The 26,961-nt window shown below is 39.6% G+C and overlaps 2 protein-coding genes across 11 annotated transcripts in view; both read right to left on the reverse strand.

Annotated features, from left to right (window-relative positions):
• The window catches only part of CDK11B (cyclin dependent kinase 11B), a 37,081-nt gene extending 28,298 nt beyond the window's left edge, over positions 1-8,783 (reverse strand). For 5 of the 6 annotated variants that reach the window (XR_014714465.1, XR_014714466.1, XR_014714467.1 and 2 more), the window contains exons 1-6: positions 8,694-8,783; positions 4,692-4,817; positions 3,799-3,914; positions 3,283-3,410; positions 2,442-2,580; positions 1,725-1,861 (exon numbers count right to left, since the gene is read on the reverse strand). Coding sequence is in view for 1 of the 6 variants with exons in the window: in XM_084651817.1 (XP_084507943.1) it covers positions 1,725-1,861; positions 2,442-2,580; positions 3,283-3,410; positions 3,799-3,914; positions 4,692-4,802 (631 nt within the window). In the remaining 5 variants the exon portion in view is untranslated. Of the gene's footprint in view, positions 1-1,724; positions 1,862-2,441; positions 2,581-3,282; positions 3,411-3,798; positions 3,915-4,557; positions 4,615-4,691; positions 4,818-8,693 lie in introns of those variants that run through there. The other variant, XR_014714469.1, reaches the window with a different exon arrangement.
• Positions 8,784-12,992: 4,209 nt separating this feature from the next.
• SLC35E2B (solute carrier family 35 member E2B) overlaps positions 12,993-26,961 on the reverse strand; it is a 34,378-nt gene continuing 20,409 nt past the window's right edge. For all 5 annotated transcript variants that reach the window (XM_084651488.1, XM_084651485.1, XM_084651484.1 and 2 more), the window contains exons 5-9: positions 24,936-25,056; positions 22,516-22,569; positions 21,614-21,686; positions 19,149-19,294; positions 12,993-18,226 (exon numbers count right to left, since the gene is read on the reverse strand). In XM_084651488.1, the coding sequence (XP_084507614.1) occupies positions 17,989-18,226; positions 19,149-19,294; positions 21,614-21,686; positions 22,516-22,569; positions 24,936-25,056 (632 nt within the window). In that variant the 3' untranslated portion in view covers positions 12,993-17,988. The remainder of the gene's footprint in view (positions 18,227-19,148; positions 19,295-21,613; positions 21,687-22,515; positions 22,570-24,935; positions 25,057-26,961) is intronic.

Here is a 26,961-nt window from a genome sequence, read left to right on the forward strand (position 1 = left end):
ATGAAGTGAGCTGTAGCTCACGAAAGCTCATGCTCAAATAAATTGGTTAGTCTCTAAGGTGCCACAAGTACTCCTTTTCTTTTTGCGAATACAGACTAACACAGCTGTTACTCTGAAATAAGAAACATAAAAAGTACAGTGCATCAATTGCAACCTCTCGAGAGATGGCTTTAGGTAGATCAATCTTTGACCACCATAGTGGAATCTATATAGGCATTTTAATGCCACAGTCGTCATACTGTCTAGGCAATTCCTAACTTCTAGTTACTAGAGCATCTTATATTATTGAAATTGAAATATTTTGCAAAATTGAATTAACTATTTATTATTTAGTGTTTGCTTTCTGTATTTTAGTCAATGTAAACATTTAAGCTAGACTAATTTGTATATAGTAAATTTCATTTACTAGTTCTCATGAAGTTTAAGGGAATGCTTAAATAAATTTTTTTGTTTTTTTTTTCAAAATCTCAAAAACATTTCTATTAATTCGAAGACTCTCCGGTGTCCCAGTGATGGGCACAGTATATAAACCTAAAGAGAGAAAGTACCTGACAATACCCTTTTAAGTATATCTGAAGCATGCAGAAGTCAAAGCAGGTAAATGTCATTATCCCCATTTTCCAGGTGCGGAAACTGAGGTATAGAGATGAAGTGACCTTTTCCAAGATCAGCTAGTAGCAGACCTAGGAACAGAATCCAGGTTCCCTCAAATTCCGGTCTAGTGCTCTATCCACTATACCACAATGCCTCTCATCATACAGCTACCACACAATTTGGCATACATGGCAGTCAGCCTAAGGTCCAGGACTGAAATAGCAAGGGTGCTGCAGCTGAGGACTGAGATGCAGTGGCAAAGATGCAAGTAAGGGACACTTGCATAATGTTTCCCTGCAATTTTCCTGGTTCTAGTCTCACTTTCAGAAGCACCAAATAAAGGGACATTGGAAAACCTATTAAAATGCAAACCTCTATTAAAATGCTTACTCTATACAGTTAACAATGCTGCAATGTTGTGTGCATGCTAAGCTAGCCATTCTCTCTCACACTGGCAACAGAAAGTTCTATACCATGTTTAATTTCCTCAAGTTCTTAAACGGCTACAGTCCCCCTCAGCTTAGTACAAAGTGCAAATGAGAGACTAACAGCATGAGAACTGATTACAAAACAAGAGTCATAATTAAAGGTAATACTGGCATCCTAGATAAAACACAAATGGGGAGTGTCCTTATTTTCTCTGGTGCCTCGATCTAGGCACAAATCAAAAACACACAAACATCAAAAATCCCTCATTTTAATCAATTGTCACCTAAATGTATGATGCAAGGGACGTAAAATATTCTGCAAACTGGAAACATTTCAGGTCCAGTTTGAACACTGTAAGTGGAAATCAGTGACCAGTAAAACGTTTATCTTGTACGTAAATAAAGAAAAGGTAAGCAAAGGATACCATGTCTACTGAAAACTGACTAATGACCTGCTTCAATACCAATAGGTCTGAGTTCCACAGTACAGAACAAGCTATACAAGCTCAAAGACTTTGCATTCTTTATCCCCCTGTGCGATTTTGTCCTCTTGTCCATGACTAATAAAGAAGCCAGACTCTCTCTCTCTCTTTTTAAATAAAACCCTGGCAATGGCCTATATAAAAGATGTTTGTTTTATCTAAATTCCACTGTTGTTCCATTTAACACACCCCCTTATACTGTTTACACTGAGCTAGTTACCTTCTCGTCTGGCCTCCCGTTCCTTGCGCCTTTCTTCAGCTCGCCTTTCCCGTTCTTTTAGTTCCCTTTGCTCTTTTTGTTGCTCTCGCATTTTTCTCTCCCGTTCTCGTTTTCGCTCAAGCTGCTCTAGACGATCCCTGGAAACATTCATTTGCCTATTTTATATAAGTGAAGTCTGGGCTTTTGTTTTTGTAATCTAAAGCTGTTACTATTGCAATAATAGACTACTAAATTATTCAATTTCAGTGCCAACTAGCAACAAAATTGTGATATCATTGTGCATTTGCCCAAGCAGCCCTTTACAGAGGCAGACATTAATCTTTTATAACAGATTTGCTCTAGTCTGCCTTTCTTTATCAGTTGGCACAGAGTGTTGGGACCAACTTAAAATAAGGTTCTGCAGTCTGTCAGAATTTAAATAAAAAATAAGCAGGCTTAAAAAGCTGATTTTTTTAAATGAGCCTTGGAAGCCCACTGTATTCTACAGAACTGACTTGTTCACCAATTATTACGGCACAATAGCAGCAAACAGAGTCTTTAGTGTTAGAAAGATATCCGGTAATGAAATCACTTCAAAAAGTGCTTATATGCAGGTGAGATCCCAGCCTCTTATTCCACCGCATGTTCATGGGGGTAATGGCACTGTCATCAGATTGCACTAAATTTTAATCTAATTGAATTTCTTTGGGTGTTGCAGAGTAAGGTTTGTTTTTTTACCTCTCCCTCCTGGAATGCTCCCTAGCCATTTCCCTCCTCTTCTGCCTTTCCCATTCACGTCGAGCCTTATCCTGCTCTTCTCGATGTCTTTTCCTACGTTCATGCTCACGTTCCTTCTCTTTTACCCTGGCATGCTTCCCTAATAATAAAGATAAAAATAAATGCTGGATTGTTATAGTCAAGATGTTCCTATTCTTCAAAATCAAAAGAACAAACCAGGGTAGAGTAAAGCACTAATTTCATGGGCTTTGTTGTTCTGATCTTAGTATGTACTAGCAAAATCCTGACCTAGGACTGTGTTGTAAATAAAATTAAATGATAATAAAAACTTGCATGTACCATACTCAACGTTAAAAATATAAAGTTGACCAATAACAGGAAAGCAAAATTTATTATTATGTATGACTTTACAGCAACATCATTTTAGGAGCTTGACGGATAGGTATAAAGACAAAGGGCTCAATCCTGCACCGCTGGAGTCCTTGGAAGTTTTAACATAGACTTCAAAGGCAGCAGGATCAGACTAAAGGTCCCTGTCGAAAAGTGGTGAGTGGGGAACCAAACATACGCACACGAACCGCTTAACAGAAGAAATGAAGGAGTCAGACAAAACTATTAAGCAAGAATTCCTATGAATGTCACATTTCTTTTTCAGAATTTTTTACTCCATTTCCTCCACCCCGGCTCCCTAATCTATCCACCTGTTATGTCTTCTCTAACTCTTTGGGGCAAGCAACTGACATTTACTATGGCTGTACGGTGCCTTACACAATGTGCCCCAGTCAACTTGACCTCAAAGAGCTAGCGCAATATAAATGTTAAATAATAACAGCTACAATACCTCCTTCTGCTGAATGACTACGATGTCTACGTTTCTCTTTCCTCTTCTCATCTTTCCTGTGATGTGCTTTTTCCTTCCGTGACATCTGCTGTGGTGGTTTGATAGCCAAGGAATCATCCTCCTCTCCTCTAAAATGCAATTTATATGAATAAGCACAGGAAAGTAATAGGTAATTTATAATAAGTATGAATTGTTGCTCCTTTTCCACCCTTTGTGAGAAGGAATAAGTATTTAATCTAACAATATTTAGCACTTCAATAGCACCTTTCATCTGAGGAGTTTGGAGCATGCTACCAACATTACTAATCCCTCACAACCTCTTGTGAGGGAGGTAGGTATTATTAAATTGTTTTTAATAGATGGGTAAACTAAGATATAAGAATCTCAGTGACTCAGGGTAAGTATCAAAAAAACCCCAGCAAACCTGCTTTAACCACAACACACAGAGAACATTTAGATTTTATTGCTTTTAAGGCAATGTCCACATCCAGAAGCATTTTCTTCCTCTATTCTTACCTATCTTCCATAGAATCTTCTCTCCTGTAAGGTGAATTCCTGATTGTTATCTCCATACGGTGATCTCTCAGCTCCCCCTCTTCAAGGGAATCCCGCTTTGAATCCCGATCATCAGACTATGGTGGAAGGAAGGATAAAAACAAATTGCAGTTAATTTCTCTTGCAGTGAGCTGTATTTTTTTAAACTGATGTTTAACTCCGCTGCTGGCAGTAAAGCGAAATGATCTATAGGATACTCAACACAAATCAGTGGTTTATGTACAGATTTTAATTATAGCTGTCACGCAGTCAAATGTAGTTAATACGTTGTAATATCTGAAACAATATAAATTCAGTCTACTTAAGTAAAACTAACCTGCAAAAACTCAAAGACTTTGCTAATTTATGGTAGTTTTTTAAAGACAAAATCTTTCAACAAATACTACAAACAAGTGGTAATGACACCTGTAACAACCCTTTTGGATTAGAATAAGCAAAAGTTATTTAGGGCCAAAAAAAATTTAATCATTTGACAAAATGGGCCCAACATTTTTTCTGCTGCAGTCAGGAACAGGTTTAAAAACAGGAGCACTATAAAATTTCAAAAAGGCCAAAATAGTCTAATTATACTGCAACTAACACTTCCAATTAACCAGGCTGATTTCTCAGACAGACTTTTCAACAACTGTGAAGCAAAGTAAAAGATCTAGTGTGTTACCAATCAGGTTTTAACAAAGCACAACATTTTGGTAAGCTTTGACACTGAGAGATAGTGCTCACCTGTTAAATATGGAAGTACAAAAGAACTTCATTGATAGTGATAGAGGAAGCCTTGTTCTAATGGAAAAATGAGGGGAAAAAATTAAACCTCCTCACTTTAATTAGAACTATTTCTTTACAAAGAGACAGCTTACATTTTTAATGCGTTTTATCTCTGCCTTCTCTTCTTGCTCCTTCCTTCGTTTTTTTTCCTGAAGAATTTCATCTAAAGTTTTCACTTTCCAAGAGTCCTTTTCATCACCCATTTGAGTCAGAACAAACTGAAACAGAACACCACATTAATGGAGGTAGATATATTTGAAATATAATGTAACCAATAGCATTGCATATATCAATGTTTTAGGTAAGTTTTAAAGGAACTTTTGATATACAAATAAACATTTAAAAATGATATGATGTGCCAAGTTTCACGGAACCTTATGTAAAGGGAAGTCAGTTAGCATTTGACTTAAGCTATACCAAAATAAGCTTGGTTTCAAATCAGAGTATTCACACTGTTTGTGCAACAGTTTAATTAAATTGGTTTAAAGACCAACTTAAGTTAAATCAGTGCAACTTCTGCAATAGTGCCTCATATTTTGCCAGTCATGATGATCCAAAGACACCTAAATGTACTAGTCTTATGACTTATTACTTTAGCACTGTGAGGATGTGGGAAAAGGTAATTTTCTGTGGTTGCACAATTATTTATGAAGGATTTGAGCCCCATCTGTCCTCAAGCTGCTACTGCTCTGTCACCAGCACACAGTCCTTCCACTGCAGTTCATATACCACATTTTCGTTTGGCAAAAAACTCCGCTCTTTCTGCTTTTTTCAAAATTAATTTGATGGTAGTCAAGAAGGCTAGACTGATAATCCTAGTTTTCTATTAATCCAACATTACAGACATAGCAAGGCTATCCCTCAATTACATACCTTGGGTTTGACCAGAAACCATATCCTTAAATTAAAAGGATAATTCTGTCTCTTCAGTCCCATTAAATGCTCAGCCTCTTTGCTAAGACTATCAACAAATATGTCAGTACTAGCAGTGGGCACATACCAAGAGCTGGACTAAGACCCACTAATCAATTTCATTTAGGTAACATAATGGCCATCTAATAGTAGCAACAAATCTTGGCCCTTTTCAACCTGTTTTTATTCCTACTTCATACTATTCTCATTTGCTGCATATCATAGAATCATAGAATATCAGGGTTGGAAGGGACCCCAGAAGGTCATCTAGTCCAACCCCCTGCTCGAAGCAGGACCAATTCCCAGTTAAATCATCCCAGCCAGGGCTTTGTCAAGCCTGACCTTAAAAACCTCTAAGGAAGGAGATTCTACCACCTCCCTAGGTAACGCATTCCAGTGTTTCACCACCCTCTTAGTGAAAAAGTTTTTCCTAATATCCAATCTAAACCTCCCCCACTGCAACTTGAGACCATTACTCCTCGTTCTGTCATCTGCTACCATTGAGAACAGTCTAGAGCCATCCTCTTTGGAACCCCCTTTCAGGTAGTTGAAAGCAGCTATCAAATCCCCCCTCATTCTTCTCTTCTGCAGGCTAAACAATCCCAGCTCCCTCAGCCTCTCCTCATAAGTCATGTGTTCCAGACCCCTAATCATTTTTGTTGCCCTTCGCTGGACTCTCTCCAATTTATCCACATCCTTCTTGTAGTGTGGGGCCCAAAACTGGACACAGTACTCCAGATGAGGCCTCACCAATGTCGAATAGAGGGGAACGATCACGTCCCTCGATCTGCTCGCTATGCCCCTACTTATACATCCCAAAATGCCATTGGCCTTCTTGGCAACAAGGGCACACTGCTGACTCATATCCAGCTTCTCGTCCACTGTCACCCCTAGGTCCTTTTCCGCAGAACTGCTGCCTAGCCATTTGGTCCCTAGTCTGTAGCTGTGCATTGGGTTCTTCCGTCTTAAGTGCAGGACCCTGCACTTATCCTTATTGAACCTCATCAGATTTCTTTTGGCCCAATCCTCCAATTTGTCTAGGTCCTTCTGTATCCTATCCCTCCCCTCCAGCGTATCTACCACTCCTCCCAGTTTAGTATCATCCGCAAATTTGCTGAGAGTGCAATCCACACCATCCTCCAGATCATTTATGAAGATATTGAACAAAACCGGCCCCAGGACCGACCCTTGGGGCACTCCACTTGATACCGGCTGCCAACTAGACATGGAGCCATTGATCACTACCCGTTGAGCCCGACAATCTAGCCAGCTTTCTACCCACCTTATAGTGCATTCATCCAGCCCATACTTCCTAAGCCTCAGTTACAAAGTGAACAAGATCCTGTCTGTATCGCAACTTCTGAAATGTACTAAAGTAGTTAGTAAGGACAGCAATCACAGTACAAATTTAAAAAAACCCAAACATTTTATAAGCATGGTCAAATCCTCTTGGCAGGTCGTCTTCAGCTAAACATGACTTACTTTAAAAATGATTCAATCACAGTACAAACACATCTTTACATAGTTTTCAAATCTGTATTTCAATTTTCAGAGGCACACACGGGTAGAAGCTAGTTTCATATGTAAAGTCCCACTAGTAGAAGTGGCTGAAATAGTCACAAAAATTCAGAAGTGAGCCTTTTGGGAATTTCTTTCAAAGCTGTGCACATTTTCGCATCCATGTCTGTCACCATAGTATATGCACAAAATATTTTTTCCCCCAAGTGGGGTGAGTGAAAATGGGCCAGATGAAGCTAGAAAATGTCAAAATATTTTCTGCCTCTTCAAACAGCCCTTGTTAGAAATCCTGGTATATATCCGACCCACAACTAATCCGAATGGGTCACAGATAAAAAAAAAAAAAAGAGACTCTCTCTGACGAATGAATGAAGACATCCTGGTTTAGCATGTTGTTTATTAAACTGTATTATATTCAAATACTTTTCAAATGTGGGTCATTTTTGAAGTAAGGCAGCAAGGGCTTCCAAGAAAAAGAAAGAGGATGGGTCTCTGCAGGTTGCCTGGACAGAAATGACTTATACTGTATATAATGACTGCGGAGGTGGTAAGGAACAAGGACAATCTTTTCCTCCTTTGTAAAAGTGTAGTGGAAACAACATTACAACCACTTCATGCTATGATTCTCTTGTGGGCTGAGCTGCTTGAGGCCTTGCCTACACAGGAAAATGTTACTGGTTGTAACACACCTGTTCCTCCACATGAACCCTCCTATTTCGATATAAGAGTGTCTGTTTTGGTTTAGTTTGTCACCGGGGAAGAAGTTTAAGCTATACCAAAGAAGCTGGAATAAGCATGTCCACAAGGGAGGTCATAGCCATACAATTATATTGATTTATATTCACACCTTAGGTTATACCAAAAGACTTTCCCCTATAAATAAAGCCTCAGTGCTTGGCCTTCCACGCATGCTGCCCTCCTGCCATTTGTTGCCTCCCTCTTGAAAACAATGATTTTATACTATGTGTAGCATACTAAATTCACATACAAAAAGCAACAATGTGTAGGCAATGCAAGCCCTATTGCCTTCTAAATCCTCTTGGCCTAACTTCTTCAGTGGCAGGATACTCCCAGGTGTGTCTTATTACGTTCTGCTGGACCCTAGATTCCCTATCAGTGAGGACTAAGACCCACAAGTCAACCAACAGCAACGTTTCAGATACCCCTTCCTGGGGACTTCCCAAGCAATTTCCTAATGCAGAGGGACATGGTTTGACGAATTCTGAGTGCAACACCAGGGTCCCCCGTCTCTCCCCACGCTCCTGTGCGGATTTACCCCAACACACAGCACTCTCAGTCTGTCACCTCATGCTCCCAACAGTCTCACTCGCCGGCTCACCCCCGCCCCCCACACCAGTTCCCTAAGCTCCTCTACCTCACCGCTCCCATCCAGCCTCACCCCGTCAACCGGTCCCCAATCGCTACCTCGCCCCTCTACTGATCCTCGCCTCTCACTGGTCCCCTCGCCCCTCAGACACCCCAACATTAAGACCCCCGGCGTGAGCCCCCAAGACTCCCTTGTCCCCACAGGCTCCCCCTCCGCACACCAGTCCCTGGGCGCCCGCCACCCAGCCGCCTCCTCCCCTCCGGGCCCCCCGCCCCAGGGCGAGCCCCGCTTCTAACACAGGGGCCCACACGGGGGAAGCGACTCGCACCGCACTCACCGCCAGCACCGCCCGCCGCCGGAGACTAAGGAGAGAGGCTGCAGCGCCAGCCAGCGCGGAACAAACGCGTCACTTCCGCTCCCAGCGCATCCTGATGACGTACTGACGTGCCCGCGGTGCAGTTGCCCCGGCCCTTGGCCGCGCGCATGCGGCCAACGGGGGGGGGGGGGGGAGCCGGCGGTGCGCGGCGGCCCGGCAGCCCCTAGGCCCGGCGGGGTGAGCGATGCCTACGCGTGAGACGGCTGCCGCGGAGCCTACCGGGCCCGGAGACCAAAGGGGCTACGTGCGGACTCCCGGGGCCCGGCCCCTCAAGGAGGCACGGTCCTGTTGGTTACCAGCACTTGGCAGCTGCGCGCAGTGCCGCCGTTCAGTCTCACCCCCCTGGGGAAAGAGGCGCGTTGTCCCGCTCTTCCAAGTGGGGAAACTGAGGCACGGAGTCTCGGCTGGGGCCCTGCAGGGCGAGGAAAAGACAACACCAGTGCGGCATCCCCGTCCTCTATTTTATAAGCACGAGCCATTCAGCCTCCCTTCTTGCAGTGCCATTAATGAGTTCTTTGCAGATCCTGCTATTGTCGTGAAAATGATTAAACGGTCCATGGGGCTTTCTAGTTCCCGGGGCCACTTCTCAGCCACCTCCCTGGGCCTGCAAATCTCGTTCTGAATTCTGTCTCCTTACGTTTTAGTTCATTAAATTCTTCGATTGCATTTGCAAAATAAGAATAAAAAACTGACACTACAGTTTATATTTCACAGTTACTTGTTTTGAATATTAGAAGTAGAAATTAGGGCTGTCAAGCAATTAAAAAAATTAATCACAATTAATCGGACTGTTAAGAATAGAATATCTTTTATTTAAATTTTTTTGATGTTTTCTACATTTTCAAATATATTGATTTCAATTACAACACAGACTACAAAATGTACAGTCCTCACTTTATTTTTGATTACAAGAATTTGCACTGTTTAAAAGCAAAAGAAATAGTATTTTTTCAATTACCCAGTACTGTAGTGCAATCTCTTTATCAGGAAGGTTGAAGTACAAAAAAAACAGCATTCAAAAATAAACTAAAATTTTAGAGCCTACAAGTCCACTCAGTCCTACTTCTTGTTCAGCCAATTACTCAAACAAGTTTGTTTACATTTGCAGAAGATAATGCTGCCTGATTCTTGTTCACATCACATGAAAGTGAGAATGGGGGTTCTCAAAGCACTGTTGTAGCCAGTGTTGCAAGATATTTACATGCCAGATGCACTAGAGAGTCATATGTCCCTTCATGCTTTAACCATCATTCCAGGGGACATACATCCATGCTGATGACGGGTTCTGCTTGATAACAATCCAAAGCACTGCAGACTGATGCATGTTCATTTTCATTATCACCAGCAGAAGGCTGATTTTCTTTTTTGGTGGTTCAAGTTCTGTACTTTCCACTTTGGAGTGTTGCTCTTTTAAGACTTCTGAAAGCATGCTCCATACCTCATCCCTCTCAGATTTTGGAAGGCACTTCAGATTCTTAAACCTTAGGTTGAGTGCTGTAGCTATCTTTAGAAATCTCACATTGGTACCTTCTTTGTGCTTTGTCAAATCTGTAGTGAAAGTGTTCTTAAAGTGAACATGTGCTGGGTCATCCCCGCAAACTGCTATAACATGATATATATGGCAGAATGTGGGTAAAACAACAGGGGACATATAATTCTCCCTCAAGGAGTTCAGTCACAAATTTAATTAACACATTTTTTTTTAAAATGAGCGTCATCAGCATGGAAGCATATCCTCTGGAATGGTGGCCAAAGAATGAAGGAGCCAACAAATGTTTAGTGTATCTGGCACAAATATCTGGCACTGCCTGCTACAAAAGTGCCATGCCTGTTCTCACTTTCAGGTGATATTGTAATTAAGAAGTGGACAGCATTATCTCCCGTAAATGTAAACAAACTTGTCTGTCTTAGTGATTGGCTGAACAAGAAGTAGGCCTGTGTGGATGTGTAGGCTCTGAAGTTTTACACTGTTTTGTTTTGGAGTGCAGCTATGTAACACACACACACACACAAAAAAAAATCTACATTTGTAAATTGAACTGTCACAATAAAGATTGCGCTACAGCACTTGTAGGAGGTGAACTGAAAAATGCTATTTCTTTTGTTTATCATTTTTACAGTGCAAATATTTGTAATCAAAAACAACATACACTTTGATTTCAATTACAACACAGAATACTATATGAAATATAGAAGAACATCCAAAATATATAATAAATTTCAATTGGTATTCTACTGTTTAACAGTGCAATTAAAACTGCGATTAATCGCTATTAATTTTTTTTAAGTTAATCGTGAGAGTTAACTGATTAAATCGGCAGCCGTAGTAGAAATTAAGGGTAAAGTCCCCATAAAACTAAATTTTGCTTATTTTCAATAACCTCTATTAAAATAAATTTCTCATATAAAATATTTAATTTTTATTTAACAACTTAAGCCAAAATTTTTCCTTGTGGTTCTGTAATGAACTAGGAGGTACTAATTACCTCCAGTGTACCAGCTAAATCCACACCAGATGCCTTACCTGTTTATTCTGGATTGGAAATTTACAGGAAACTGTGTGTCCCCACAGTGAAAAAAACACCACAACTGGGAGTCTCACTGCAAGTGTCAAGAGAAGCCAGGACAGGTATACTGATACGTTCGTTATAATATGGGTCATCATTCTGACATTAGAGTGCCTCTGTCTGGTTCAGCTTTTATTGCACATATTCTGTCCATAAATAGGACAACTTCAGGTTTCAGAGCTATCATGCTCTGGTAATCTTTTATCAACATTAAAGATTTTTAGATTTTAAGACCAGAAGGTACCATTATGATTATCTAGTCTGACTTCTGGCATGAAAAAAAGGCACAGAAATTTAACCAAGAATTGCTAGCATTAAGCCCTAATTTCTGTTGAGCTAGAGCAACTTTTGATGAGCTAAAGCATCACTGTTAGAAAGACATTAAAATTAACAAAATCAAGACACCCAAGTAACCCAAAAGCTCTGAAGTAAAGCAATAAATGTCATAGATCAAGGACAGGTTTCAGAGTAGCAGCCGTGTTAGTCTGTATTCGCAAAAAGAAAAGGAGAACTAGTGGCACCTTAGAGACTAACCAATTTATTTGAGCATAAGCTTTCGTGAGCTACAGCTCACTTCATCGGATGAATTCAGTGGAAAATACAGCGAGGAGATTTATATACACACAGACCATGAAAAGATCAAGGAATGAATGCACACTAGGAGGCAGCACATTGAAAGAACAAGCATTACAAATTCTGACATAATGGTGCCTAGACCTTGAAAACAGGCACTGTGAAGAACAAACAGCAGATGAAGAAAGCCATATATGGTTATAGCAGATTAAGAAATTAGATGACAAAAAGCAATCAAAGTGGAATTCAGTTTAATTATATAATTATAACAAAAATTAGCACTGTCAAACAGAAGGGTTGTTGAAACATTAAACCTCACAAACTCTCACCCCAATGAGATACAAATGTATGAATCTTATTTTGCAGATGGGCAAAATTGCTAGGGTGATTAAGCAACTTGCCAAAGGTCTCAAGGCAGTTCACTAGCAGAAATGAGACTGCAATTCAGATGGCATAATCCCCAGTCCCAGACTCTAATGTTTAGACCACACTCCACTCCTAGAGACAGCATTTAGAATCTAAGGATATGACTACACAGGGATAAAAGACCTGCAGCATGGCTGCAGTTGGCCCAGGTCAGCTGACTTGGGCTGACAGGGCTCAGGCAGTGAGGTTAAAAATTGCTGTGTAGACATTTTGGCTCGGACTCCAGCCTAAGCTCTGGGACCATCAACCCTTGCAGATCCTAGAGTTCGGGATCCAGCCCAAACAAACCTGAATGTTTACAAAGCAATTTTTCAGCCCCAAAGCCCAAGCAAGCCCTGTGAGTCAGAAATAGCTGACCGGGCCACCATGGGGTTTTTTTTTTAATCCCTTTGTAGACATACTCTAAAAAAGTCCTGACTTGTTAGCTGCTCTACTCACCACAATACGCTGCTCCCCACTTTCCCCAGAAAGAGATTTACATTGTCTAATAGAAAAAGGCTGGTTTGTTTCCTCATCATCCCCAGTATGCCTGGGGTTTGGGAGTTTCGGCTTCATTACTAAGGTACAGTCACTGATCACTGAAGAAAGTTTTCATATATATTTAAATAACCACATTCACAGATAGAAACTTACATGATGGAATTTTTTATTTTTTTCTTAGAAGAAATAATGAATAAAAACATTATACATTAACTTTCTTCTTTTCAAGAATAAGTAAAAAACGAGGATGTTTAATCATGTCTGTTTGCATCATACACAGGAACAATCACGACTGGTATTCACAGGATCAGATATTTATTACAAACAGAATTAACAGTTATATTTAATTGATTATGCATGAGGGATTTTATTTTTTTTTATAAAGTACTCAAATGTCCTACCTTACATAAACACTGGAATTGTGACTATACAAAATACCTACAAAATAATATGTATCATGTATTTCAGTCCAACATTCGTAGTTTGGTATCAAATACATAAAGGTTTGGCCCTGACATAGAAGCAGCAATTAGAGTTACTGTGTTTTCAAGTTTCTCAGACGCTAAAGTATCTTCCATTTAAAGGACTGCTGAACGGTGAGCCAATACCCTTATCTAGGGTGACCAGAGATCCTCATATTATTGGGACCATCCTGATATTAGGAGCTCTGTCTTACATACAACTATCTCGTTCCCCCGGGGAAAAAAAGGGTCCCGATTTTTCTCACTTGCTATCTGGTCACCCTACTATTACCCACTTGATAAATTCCTCTCTTCTGTAACATACTTATTTAAATCTTCATTTAGAACCGTTTGCCTGCACTGAAACAGCAATTCACTGATTCTTTCTTCTGATCAATGACTAGTTAGCAAAAACTTCGCTCTGAGGGTGCTGAACCATGGCAGCTTTCTGAGGCTTCCAGGAAGCCTTGCTTTATTGCAGTTCAGGAGCTGAAATTCTCTCCAAGTGGATACTGATGACCATTTCTGGTGTCCTGCTCCTCCTCCTCTTCTCCATCCCTTACCGACAGGATAGAGAAGATGTGATTAGATTCTCTCCTAAAAACAGTTAGAAGAGGAGCTGCCCAACTGGGGTAGTTCGAGTCATATTTTCTTAGATAGGGTTACTAATGTGACTAGCAAAATGTGGTTCGGGAAGCTCCATTAAATTAATAAAATGCTGCTTAAATAGGCATGAAGTGTTCAGCTTTCAAGAAGTGGCTTAAAAGCTAAACATTCACCCCAGTTCTGAGGCATCATGTTGGACTGTGCAAAAACTGGGCTTGGGAGCACTTTCATTCCTTAAGACAAACACAAGAGTGATTATAGAGATCTGCAGTGGCTGGAAAGAGAACAAGAGAAAAGAAAATGTCCGAGTTATTTTCCAGACACCTATCCCTTGCTATTGGTATGAGGGGAAACTTAAAAGCAGCTACACTGGGGATATAAAATATTAAACGGTGAACCAGTAAGCATTAGTCTTACTGGTTAACCCACCCTAACCGTTAACTCCCAACCCTAGGCCAGCTGGCTGAAGCAGCCCCAGTCCCGAGCCAGTTGACCTCAGCCCCAGCCCGACCAACCAACCCCAGCCCCTCTCCCTTTAATCAGTTAACCGATTAAACCATGTAATTTTAATTGTTTAAACAGTTAACTTTTTAAACAATATTTACATCTCTAACCTACACCCACTAAAAGACAAAAACACAGGGGAAATAACCTGCAGAAAAGGGGAGAAACTATGAATAAAAGTCAGGAATAGGCCATGAGCTATAATTTTTAAAACAAACAAAAAAAAATATTAGCTTTGATTCATATTTGAAAAAGAAATTATTCCTTATGACTGCTTAAGTAAGTCACTTGTGCTAAAATCCAGGCAGCAGAGTCAATGCACGATAATGGAGTCTTCACAGTAACTCATTTGTACCACAAATGCTACTCAGATTTTTATAAGAAAGTTAGAGAAAGATCAAATTGCAGGGTGACTAGAACACTGGGATCGCTTAGTCATAAGGGGAGAGAGGGATTCAACATGAAATGGTCACAACCTAATTACAATTAACCCAGCATTTTATATCCATGGGGAGATTAATATATATAATAATCATTGTCCAACAGCAGCTTTATTAACCACATCTTCAGATGGCAGATATGTAGTTTTGGGGATAGTATCATCATCGTTAATGTACATAATGAACTGTTTCCTTATATCTGCAAGTCAGTTGGTCCCGTCAGTCAAGCATCAGTATGCCATACTAGGGGTGAGGGGGATTTTAAAATAAATACCCACCCTATCCTACTGTGATTTATGTTTACCCTGTGGTTTTCAGTATCACTCTCCTTGCCAAATTAGCTAGGTATTTACACAATGGTTTATTTGAAGGCCCTTTGACATCCCAGAAATCCAAGGCGATATATTTATTCTGATGTAGTAAAATCATGCATGCAAAATAAGGATATGCCCTTTGATTTTCAAATAAACATATTATACACTTTGGCAACAGGAAATCTGTCATGTTTTCCAAAGAGAAAACATTAGAGAACTCTGTTCTTGGACTTCAATGGACCTCAAAGGCCTGACTGTTGAGCCACGTAATAATCCAAATCCAAACAATCTTTGCATGCAGTTCGCATATTTTCTCTTTAACAAAAAGGCATATGCAATCAAAAAGAAACTGGCAGTGAAAATAATGCATTGGGTAACTTACATCAGGACAAGCTTAAAAAAAATTCAAATGTTTTCATTAAGCCACTTATATTACATCTTAGAATGGCAGTTCATGGAAGATGTGTACTTTTTATAAAAAATATGCTAGACAGTTAAAATATTGGTTCCGTGCACAACTATTGACAATTATCTACCTTTATGTAAGCCAAGAAGAGATACTGGACTTTGAAAATCTCAGTGAAATTGCGACTGTAAATTCTTGGCAGAACGCTAAGTCAACTATTGGAAGGCAGAACTTAAAAATGAGCTTGATCTCACATAGTCCACAGCTTTACCTATGACTTTGCATCTAGATGACATTCATCAGAAATTTGGCTGATTCACATAGTTGATTTGGCTAGATGTTGAGCTGTCACAAGGCAAATGGAGCTACAGATCTGTTTATCCCTTGTGTAGATGAGAAAAATAGTGCCAGGCTGGAAACATATGCCAATTGGCTATGTGCAGAATGTGTCCAATAAATTCTACTGACTATGCTCAATTTATTTATGGGATAGATGGTGGACTCTTTCATATAGACAGACTCTTCTGAAGCTAGCATCTTGTCAAACAGAACTCCAAGCTTAACTTTTTATTTCCCTAAAGGGATCTAGACATGCAGCAGATTTGCCCAAATAAGTAAACAGGTCTAAAGAGACCACTACAATTGCAAGTTATATCTAACAGCTAAAAGGAAACAGTTTTATATTGCAGCACGTCCACTCTACATTAACTACTGGATTTTTAAACAATGCATAGCTTTGTTTCGGTGTGTTCCCAATATCCCTGACCTTACAGCACAGACCACTCTCCAGATCATGTCAGATGGTCAGACACAAAGCTAGTGCAATTAGTGCAATTTTACTGCCTACATTAGTGTGTAGGCAGTAAAAAAGGATGAACACTTTGAGAATAATACCTTAGCTTTGTTTTTTATTCCCAATTTTTCACAGCCCAAACTCTTCATGATCCCCAGATTGCATCTTGTATGGATTTGTTACTTGTAGTTTAATGCTTTGGTTTACTGGAGAAAAGCACTTATTGTTTGCAGTTGGAGGGGCAATTTCTTTTATATTAAAAGCCCTATATGAGTGAGCAAATCCATCACTTTGTTTGAGAGTGAAATCTGGCTGTACCACAGATCAAGTTGCTATATTTTTGTCTGGTAAAAGTTAGACATGCCTATGGCATGATACACTGTGCTTCACGGCACTGATTTGGGTTTCACTAACATTAGGTAAAACCAGGACTACACCGGTTATTGTAGGGTATTTCTAAATCTTGATTGATGACCATGGCTGCCCTATGGAGAGAGAGGCCTATGCTGTAATTCTGACAATAATGAAGAAAGATTTAGCGTTTTTTAAAAGTGAAATAATCAAAATGAAGCTGAAGCTTTCTACCTTCTTTCTCTCAAAGCACTGATTTTTTTTTTAACATTATATCATGCAAAATTTAAAAAAAAAACTTAAAAGAAACAGACGTCAGAATATTCTCAATTTAAGGTTAAAACTCTATCCATTCTGACTTATCACTGTAACAGGACATACTAAAATATTTGAGCACAAAAGCTAAAGACAGTTGTAACCCCGAATTTCAAGAAGTCTATTGTTTTTTTACTGCTCTCCTATAGATTAAAACAAACAAACTCATTCCCCTCTTGCCTCAAAAATATTTTATGATAAATTACAATGCAAAGGAAACTTTTGTATTTCTAAAATTAAGACAGTACTTACTATAGAAATGCTGATGCCTCATTTATTTCTGAAAATTTCCAGTGGTTTTTGCCTGATAGCAACTATACTTATTTGTGTTGACTCCTAGTTTATAGGCATGTGTGCGTGTTTCATTTTTGCAGAAACATGCATGTGGTCGGTACCCAGGCAAACTGCAATGCTCCAGTTGTTAGAGAATTTCAAAGGAAAGCAAAATTCTCTTTGCTGGCTTTATACTCAAGAGTAGCTGCCTATTTTCATCATTTACACCAACAGCTGTGTAAGCAAAAATTACTGATTTTGTCTTTCAAAGTGCTTTCTCCCAGATCCTCTCCATACACACAGGCAGTCTAGGATGTTTAAGAAGAGTGGCAACTAGACATTTTTTTCCTCCGCACTAGTTTCATCCTACTGCAAGCATGCAGAAAACAGGGATGGGTCATGTTATCACATTACTTTGGTGGGGCTGGGGCACAAGTTATTTTTCCATCCGACACTGAATTTTTATCTCCAGTATAGTCTTGTTATTTATTTGCAGAGTCAAGAAAGGAGTATGACGCCAATGTTTACCATATTGGATTACTCTTGGTCTTCTGTTCTACATGTCAGTTTCTAGTAAGCCAGGGCTTATAGGATCTTCTCCTTTTTTCCTTCTCTGCAGTGAAGTCCATTCTTTCACCTGTTGTGAATTCAAAGAAACCAAGCATTGCCAACAGCTAGGGTAGCGTCCATTTAAGAGAGAGTTCCTCTGAGTTATGTCAGGTTGTGGTAGAAGAATTAAGAGCCGTATCACTCATATGGCTTTAAATCTTTGGATATTAGTGGCTTGGTATCTTCAGTTGTGTTCTGTGAGGCTGCCACTGCCAGGCTTTGTATTGTTTCTTGCTGATGTTGCTTTGCCTTGTTATATAGCAAAACGCCAATTGTTACTAGAACTGTCCCAATGGCTGAGAGGCTTGTAATTTTGTTACCAAACACAATAATACTTAGCCAGATTGACAACGCATGCTTCACAGTACTAGCAACACTGAAACAACAAAACACAAATATTAAGGACTGAAAGGCTTTGACACACACAATATATTCAAAAAGAAGAGTACTTGTGGCACCTTAGAGACTAACCAATTTATTTGAGCATGAGCTTTCGTGACCTACAGCTCACTTAGGTGCTCACGGAAGCTCATGCTCAAATAAATTGGTTAGTCTCTAAGGTGCCACAAGTACTCCTTTTCTTTTTGCAAAGACAGACTAACACGGCTGTTACTCTGAAACCTGACAATATATTCAGTATGCTCTAATCACACTTGGATCTTTCGGTGCTTTATCTTGCAGAAAGTCAGATTCCACTTTTCCTACTTAGGCAAATAAAAAAGTGACTGTGGAATTCTTTAAGTATCAGCAATTACATTTGTGTAATATCCCTAAACTGAGAGCTAGTGGGAATAATTAAAGTCACCAAGTAAGAGACATGCTATTTTTTGAAAAGCGTACAATAGAATGTCACTAATTCTCCCTTGGCTAATCCACTTACCTACTCATTCCCACCAGAAAACTGGCAGTATTAGCAAATATTTTAAAATTAGAATCACATACCTAAAACTTCATTCAGCAATTTGTAAGTGTATCCCTATGTAGTTGCTTATTTATGTGAAATGAGGCCAAGAACTGTGCGTATCTGTCCCACAAGCATAATGCCAAGGGTCAAATCCTGTTTTCCTTACACACAAAAGCAGTAGTCCCTTTGCAACCAATGGTACTACTCATACAAGGAAAGTACAAGGATTTGGCCCTATGTTTGCTTTTAGGATTTGGAAAACATCCTTATTAATTTGGACTACATATAGAATTTATTTTATTTATTCCACCATATAGCATTTTCAATCAGTTACCTGTATGAGACGGTCTAAGGAAGGAAAGAACAATAATTTTGACACAATCTATAATTTTACCTGAAAGTTACAGGAGAAATCTTTCCCATCAAGGCATATGCTGTAACACTCTGCAAATGGAACAAGACTCCATCTATTAGGAGCAGTACAATGACATCTTGGTTGTAACTGAAACGCCTTCCACTTTTCCCAATCACTGGCACATCCTAAAGCCAAAGAATGGAACAGGATTTTAAGAGTCTAGCTGTGTCCTGTTTTCTTTTACAAGCAAACATAGGCTAGGCAACTTAAATTTTACTCCTAGGCCTAAGGGAGACACTTCTTTATACTGGAAATAAAGACAGGAATATTTAATCTAATTTTCAGAAGTAGGAGATGGAATGTTTATACCCTTCATGTTTTATCTTCTCTGCAGGAGAGAGCAAGGAGAGCCTAAGCCCTATCTATCTGAACTTTTCATTATTTGTCACTTATCCTGTGTGATATTTCCTCCTTTGAATATTAACATGTTACAACAAAAAGCTTCTCTATTAACCCTCCACCAACCCTGACACCTAGCCTCAACGTGAAGTTATTATGACAGATTTAATTTTGTAACTGTTGATGTAATTTGATTGTCATGATGACTTGGTCCATTCACAATGAGATGAGTTCGTAACCCACCCTAAACAGAGCACACTGACCCTGAGTTAGTGTCCAAACTCATCCCCTCTCAGTATCTACCCTGAATTCATGTTGAGGTCTTAACCAGCTATTATAACACTACTAATGAAAGGTTTTAGCACCAAAATCTCAGGTGATTCAGCAGAAGAACTCTCTATTCCTGTAAAGAGCCTAAAGTCTGCCAATCTGTTGTAGTCATCTAGCACAGGAATTTATGGTAATCACAATTAGAGGCATACGTTCTCTCACTATTGCTGCTCTCTTCCTCCCTTTGTATATGAAATGGTGATCACACAAGAGGATTTTAAAGAGAACCAAGAACCATGCATCTTCTGAATTAAACACTGATGTGTGCAAGCACCGCATGGGGATATTTTTGAAGACATCTTTAATCTAGCTAGCATGGTTACAATAATTGCTTTTGTGACAGATATTGTAACTGCCTACAGGATCTTTGGTGGAACATATCATATTAAGTTTATATATCACTGTGGTCCAGGGATTGTATGCAGGATTGTGATCTACTGCATGATGGAGGATTATCACAGCTCTTCCAGGAACCAAAACCAGTAGGGGGTTATTAAGATGACTCACATAGGATTTAAACACATCCAGAGGGGTACCACCCTTTGGTATCCACGCATATGCTGGTTCAAACTGGATTTTCCAGAGACCAAGTAACAAACAAAGAAAGGGTTCTGGCAAAGAAGGACTGCAGTTAAAATGACTCAAGGCCTTCTTTCTGATCCAGCAAACAGGATCTTCTCTCCAAGGGGGTAGGGGGGACAACCCTTGTTGAAGCGTTGGAAGGACTTTGTCCTCTTAGGGCCCCAATACACTGACGTGTGACCTTTAATAAGCTTTCAGCATGCATATAGGAACTTCCATTGTTTTGTATAGGTTTTCTCAGTAAAGCTTTTGCTTTAAGAATGAATGTGCTTGATTAGAAGGAACCGTGAAGTAATTTGTAGCTGCTGGCAATACACTGTTCATAGCCGTTTGGGAGAAAACAAAGCACAGGTGCTCACATGTAGGCAGACTGGCTTGCTGGAGACCTTACAGTGCAAGGCAGGGAGCTGTGCAGCCTTCAAACCCCAGTCACGGGGTAGAGAAACGCAAGTCTCCACCCCAAGAGAGGTGATGGCTAGGGAGCCAGACACCTTAAGTAAGTGCCTTCAAGGGACCATGGAGGGGAATATGGGTGCAGTTACTCTGAAACTATGATTGCATTTATCTCCTCTGTTGTCATACATAAGGTAATAGGACAGGTTTATCTATCATTATTTTTGCTATTCTATCACTATCTTACCACAGCATATCATACTTTCATGTACTGTTAATTAAGTCAACTTTTTTCTGCTGCATTTGGTTAATGCAGTTTAATAGTTGGAACACAGAAATGGAAGCTAGGAACCACACAGTTCTACCCAGCCTCTAACAAATTGTATCTACTATGCCTCAATTTCTTCTTTTATAATTAAGGTTACAAGTACCATGTGAATACAAAGTGCTATTATCCAAGAAGCCTACAAACATTAGGATTTATTTTTTAAGTCTTCAAGTGTCTGCCTCTTTGGGTATTACCTCATCCACCTTGCCCCTTTGGAGGCATTTATTCAGACTAAATTACTTGCTCCCTAAACTCCTGAAACAAACTTTCTCTTTCTGGTTTACTTGTCATGTCATGTCTATATGAAACTGCTTCTTAAAACATATTTTCTGAATCTCTTGCTTAAACACCACAAGTAAACAGGGATGCATGCCAGCATGATTGTACGGAAGGGGAAAAGAAAACTGAAAGTTAGCCATTTGGACAAATCAAACAGCAACATTAATCTTTGTTAACAAATAAAAATTCTTACCATGAAAAATATCCAAGCTGGAATGAGCATAATAACTGCAGCAGCACTTGTGTAAAACTGAAGTTCTGGAGCACTATAAATGGAAATCAAATAATACAAAAATAAATATTTTTAAAAGCTTTTCCTTAACTGTAACAGAAAGAAAGCTGTATTACATTTAAATAGAAATCTCTACACTGACACTTTACAGTGGTCAAAAAACCTTTTAAAAGCTTCATGGAAGATAAATTCAAAGTTTCTGAAAGAACTAACAAAGTTTGCTTTCCATGCTGGCTGAGATGGTCTTGAATTTAATAGGCAAGCTGTTTTTAAAAAACAAATTCAGTTTAAAAAAAATTGTGTTTATGGAATTGCTTCTGAACAACACACTGTAGTGTTCATTTAACATTCTGTATCGTTTGTTTTTAAAGGTGTTGTAATTGTGGATAGGCAGAATTTGCTGCAATAATTGATTACTGATTCATGCGTTCTGTATTGTTCATGCCTTCGTGTACTGTTCATGAGTTTTAAACTGTGGAATGGAAATTAAGGGCCTGTTTCTGCAAGCCTACTGATTTCAGTGGGAGTTCTATGCAGATGGAGGGCTTCCAGGTTTGGGCCCCAAGGAGTTATTTTTGTGTTTGGGAGTAAGTGACTGTCATTTTAGGTATCCTGAGGGAATTTCTGGTTGATCATGATTTAATCTCCCCAGCAAATGCTTATGGGTATTTTGGATACAAAAGTTTTTCCTCCCACTCCTGACACACAATCATTTAAAGTATATAGGATACCTGTCATCAGCAAACTACATAGAGAAGACAGAAAGTCTTGTCCCAGTCCCACATGACTATAAACAAGTAGTTCCCAGATGTTTCCTGGGACCGTTCTGTACGCTGTATATTTGAAATATTGTAGATACTTACGAAAACCTATATTTGTCTCCACTGAGCAGCTTTTTGGAAAAAACATTTTGCAAACTGGGGAAATAAAAATAAAAAAAATTATCTGTAGGCGCCATTTATAATGAACAGATGAAGCAATGAACTTAACGGTAATTTCCATAAGACACAAAATGAGGTTTTCGATAAAATACTTGCTGACAGTCGCATACAACTTCAGATTTACACTGGGTTTTCTTCTATTTCATGCATTTAAACAGAATACTTAACAGATCACAACAAAGATGTATTCAGAAAGAAGTCCTTTAGTAAGCAATTTAACTTCTTTTGCTCTGTGTGTGTGTGTGTGTATATACATATAAAATTAAATACATATCCTATAACATACTGTAAAATTTTTATATCCTGTTTTAAATTTAATTAATTTGCTTTAAAATTCACATTTTATAAACAGAACACTATTCACTATTAAGTAATACACTTTTTAAAAAGAAATGAAAGCAAGATCAGAGAATTACAGAAGGCACTATAACACAATTACTGTATTGAACAAAATCTTCCCAGACTTATAAAGTTACCACAATACAACAATATTAAAATGATATATGGTATAACAACTGCACTACTTTTTTCTTTTAACCAGTTAAGTCTCAGATTCATATATTACTGTCTTTGGAATATATACAAAACACCAATCTACTCCACACATTCTATATAAATATTGACATACTGCAAGTGAAGATGCGAATTTACATTTTTGCATTGCCTTATTAACTTTTAACATTCAGAAGCAGCATAAGGTTCCTTTGCAGTTAACATTGTAAATATAAATGATTTAGACTTTAAATTTTCAAGTGCTTCACAGAGAACTGAACTAAAATACTCTTTATTTTTCTTTTACTGTTCAGCTGTGCTCTAGGAAACAGTGATAAAAATTAAAACAAGACAAGAATATCCAGCCTGTGATGGTGTAGTGCACTGACATGGGCATTTAGAACAAATGAGTGCGTAGGTTATTCAGTATTCAGACTAATCTACAACACTGCAATTAACCAAAAGCAGAAGCACACACCTGATTTGCAGGTACATAATTTTAAAAATAAAAAATGCACACACCCTCTCATGCCTGTACTTGCATCTGCCTTGAAATATAGACACAAATTATTTGAAATATAGGCTGGAGGCATCACTGTCTTGCACCTTGTATATTTATTTATACTTGTGCTAAGTGAATACAAATGAACATGTGTGGAGAATCAGGCCTACTATCATCTTATCTGCCTATTTTGTTTTAACACAGGGATGGATATCTGGACTCCAATTAGATCTAAAAGGCAAAACTTTTAAAGGAAATGACAGACGCTGGACATGAATACTAATCCAAATACAACCATGGCAAGAACCAGTGTCCCCTGTAAACAATTCTGGACCACAGAATTTGACATTTCGTAAACAAAAATTCCCAGCAGTCTATTACACTGATTATTTTTGAATTGCCCACCATTTAATGGAGACATGCAACTGAAGAGTTTTGTAGACAATCTCGACTGCCTTAAACATATTTAAGAATCAGAAAGTTCTCCGCATTTTAGTTTATTTATTTTACCTTGCAATCAGATATGAAAAGGATTTCTTTACAGAGAGAAAAGTGTTCTTATAAATAGAAATTTATTAGAAAACTGTCATGGCTTTCTGATTACTTTGAGTTTAACTACAGTCAATGATTTACCATGCCTGAAGTTTTCCATTTTCTTGTGTTATCTGAACTCATTGTTAACCTAGCATATTAAAATATTACCCCAATAACCTAACTTAGGAGTATTTCATTATCTTATTAGCAACATTAAAAATATATATCTGCTCAACCTGAAGTTTAGAGGTGCTAGTGCTCTTCCATACTATATTAGTTGCAACATATTTGTGCATTACTGGTTTTACGCATTTGGCAATTCTTCCATAACATGGTCACATATTTTATTAAAAAAAAACATAAGCAACTTATATTCACCCTTTGTGTTCACCAGCAATAAGAACCTGCAGTTGACTGGCTCTGTCCCACCCTCCGCCTCGTAGTTAAAAGACAAAGCTACCACCGGCTACAAACCAGGACACTGCTAGTCACAAATGACAAAATGGTTGCATGCTGGTAATCCCTTGTAAATAGACTTTGTCAAGAATCATGAACGGAGATAATTCAATTGTACATGACTTTGTAGCATAGGAGTTGTTCTATTCTTTATCCACTGTGTTCTGACAGGTATGGCATTCTCACCTCTAAGAGCACTATGTTTTCTATTAAGAAATAGATATCTGAATACCAAGAATTAAAATACTGTATGGGAAACACCAGCTGAACTGTACAGCCTGGGACAAGATATGGCTTAGTTTACAAATAAACTAACAATTCCTTCTCTGCTCCACATGCAACCTTCATCAGGCCTCACCAGTCCATGATGTTAGTAGACAAAGCTGCCGAAAAACCCAGAATGTTGAAACTGATTTCAGTGGCTGTACATAGAGCTAATCCTCCCATGACAGGAATGAGAGACAGATTCACCAGCAATCCTGTAAGTAAAAAAAATAAATAAATAAAAATTGGCTTTAAACCAGAGCTGAGTGAGTAATGGATTTTTCTGTTTGCTAGCAGTTCCAATTTAAAAAAAAAAAAAAATCATTTTGGGTCACACAAAAACTAATTTTTGGGGAATTTCAGCAAAAGGAAAAAGTTGAAAAATATCTGTTTCAAGTTGAACAAAATGTTCTGTTCTACATAAAACTTTTGTTTCTATTTTGACTGCTTAATGTTTTTGCATCTTTTAAAATAAAATTGAAGGTAATTTCAAAATGAAAACATCAAAATGTTTCATTTCAAAAATGTCAAAATGAATCATTGTATGCAGTACTGAGCCCTGTCAGTCCCAGGAAATTAGTGAGACAACGTGGGTGAGAACTTTTATTGGACCAGCGTCTGTTGGTGAAAGAGACAAGCTTCAAAGCTTACACAGAGCTCTTTTTCGGGTCTGGTTTTTCCAGAATATATCCTAGTTATGATATACTTTGTACCACGTATGCCTTGTGAGGTATCACTGGAAAAGTCATAATCTGTTGAACATTACTGTCCTGTTGAAATGTGTGTGTCACTACATATGAAGTTATGAGATTTTGCTATATGTTTGTTACTGAAACGTGTTGAGAGTCTGGGAAATGCCCACAGACCAACTCCTTAGAAATAACAAAGGAACTGTGAACACAAATCTTACATGTCAAGCCTCATGTACACAAAAGCAAGAAATTGCAATTCATATGAAGGACTGAATGCTGGGCAAGTAGGCAATGGGGCTGACGAGGACTGGATTTACCATGAAACAAACCATCCGGTGGCACGGAGCCCCCAGTGACGGGAGGGCGGGGGGAAGGGGGGGCAAAAATGCAGGACAAATCTCATCTCACAACCTGTACCTGAGTCCCGGCCAGCAGCATAGCAGGGCTCAGGCAGGCTGCATGCATGCTACGGCCAGTGGCCCCATGCTGCTCCTGTAAGCGTCCAGCTACTGGCATGTCTCTGCGCGCCCCCGGTGTGGGGGGAGGTGCCCGCCCTGGGTAGCTCACGGAGACCCACTGCCCCCTTCACCCCAAGGGGTGCGCATAGACGTGCCAGCAGCAGGGCTAAGGCGGCTCCCTGCCTGTTCTGCCTCTCTCCCTCCATGCTGTGCCGCTCCCGGAAGCGGCTGGCATGTCCCTGCAGCTGCTGGGGGGGTCTCTGTGGGCTGCCCCCGCCCCGAGCGCCGACACTGCAGCTCCCATTGGCCAGGAACTGCAGCCAATGAGAGCTGCAGGGGCAGCACTTGTGGGCAGCGGCGCGCAGAGACTCCTTGGCCCCCCGCCTAGGAGCTGCTGCCAAAGGGGTGTGTGCGCCGGTGGCTTTGGGAGCTGCATCTCCTGAGGTAAGCGCTGCTCCCCTGCCCTCCTCCCACACTCCAACCCCCTGCCCCAGCCCGCACCCCAACTTCCTCCCAGAGCCCAACCCCCACACTCTCTCTTTCACCCCAACCCCCTGCCTCAATCAAGGTACCTCACTTTATTTTAAAATACTTCCCATTACTTATAATATAGGGGGAGGATGAAGAAAAAAAGAATGAAAAATGGGGGCAGGGGGGAGGAAGATGTAAGAGAATGATCTTTTTCTTGGCTGGGTCCCAAGGGAGGGGCCCTGAAAATGAAGCTGTGCACAGGGCCCCACTAACTCTATATCCGCCATTGGGGCTGCCTAACCCCAGGACATAGTAAAGATTTTTCCAGCACCTGGAGGAGAGTATAAAATAAGGGACAGTGACATCATCAGGCCCCCTCTCTTCCCCAACCTTTACTGAAGGCAAGAAGATCACTTGGAAGACAAAGAAACATTTGAACTGGGAGAAGTGGTCCTAACTGGAAGAGGTTTCCAGTTAGCACAGACTGTTGTAGGCTTTT

Source organism: Lepidochelys olivacea, assembly GCF_965140295.1.
Source record: "Lepidochelys olivacea isolate rLepOli2 genome assembly, chromosome: 18".
In the NCBI taxonomy this organism is placed as follows: Eukaryota; Metazoa; Chordata; order Testudines; family Cheloniidae; genus Lepidochelys; species Lepidochelys olivacea.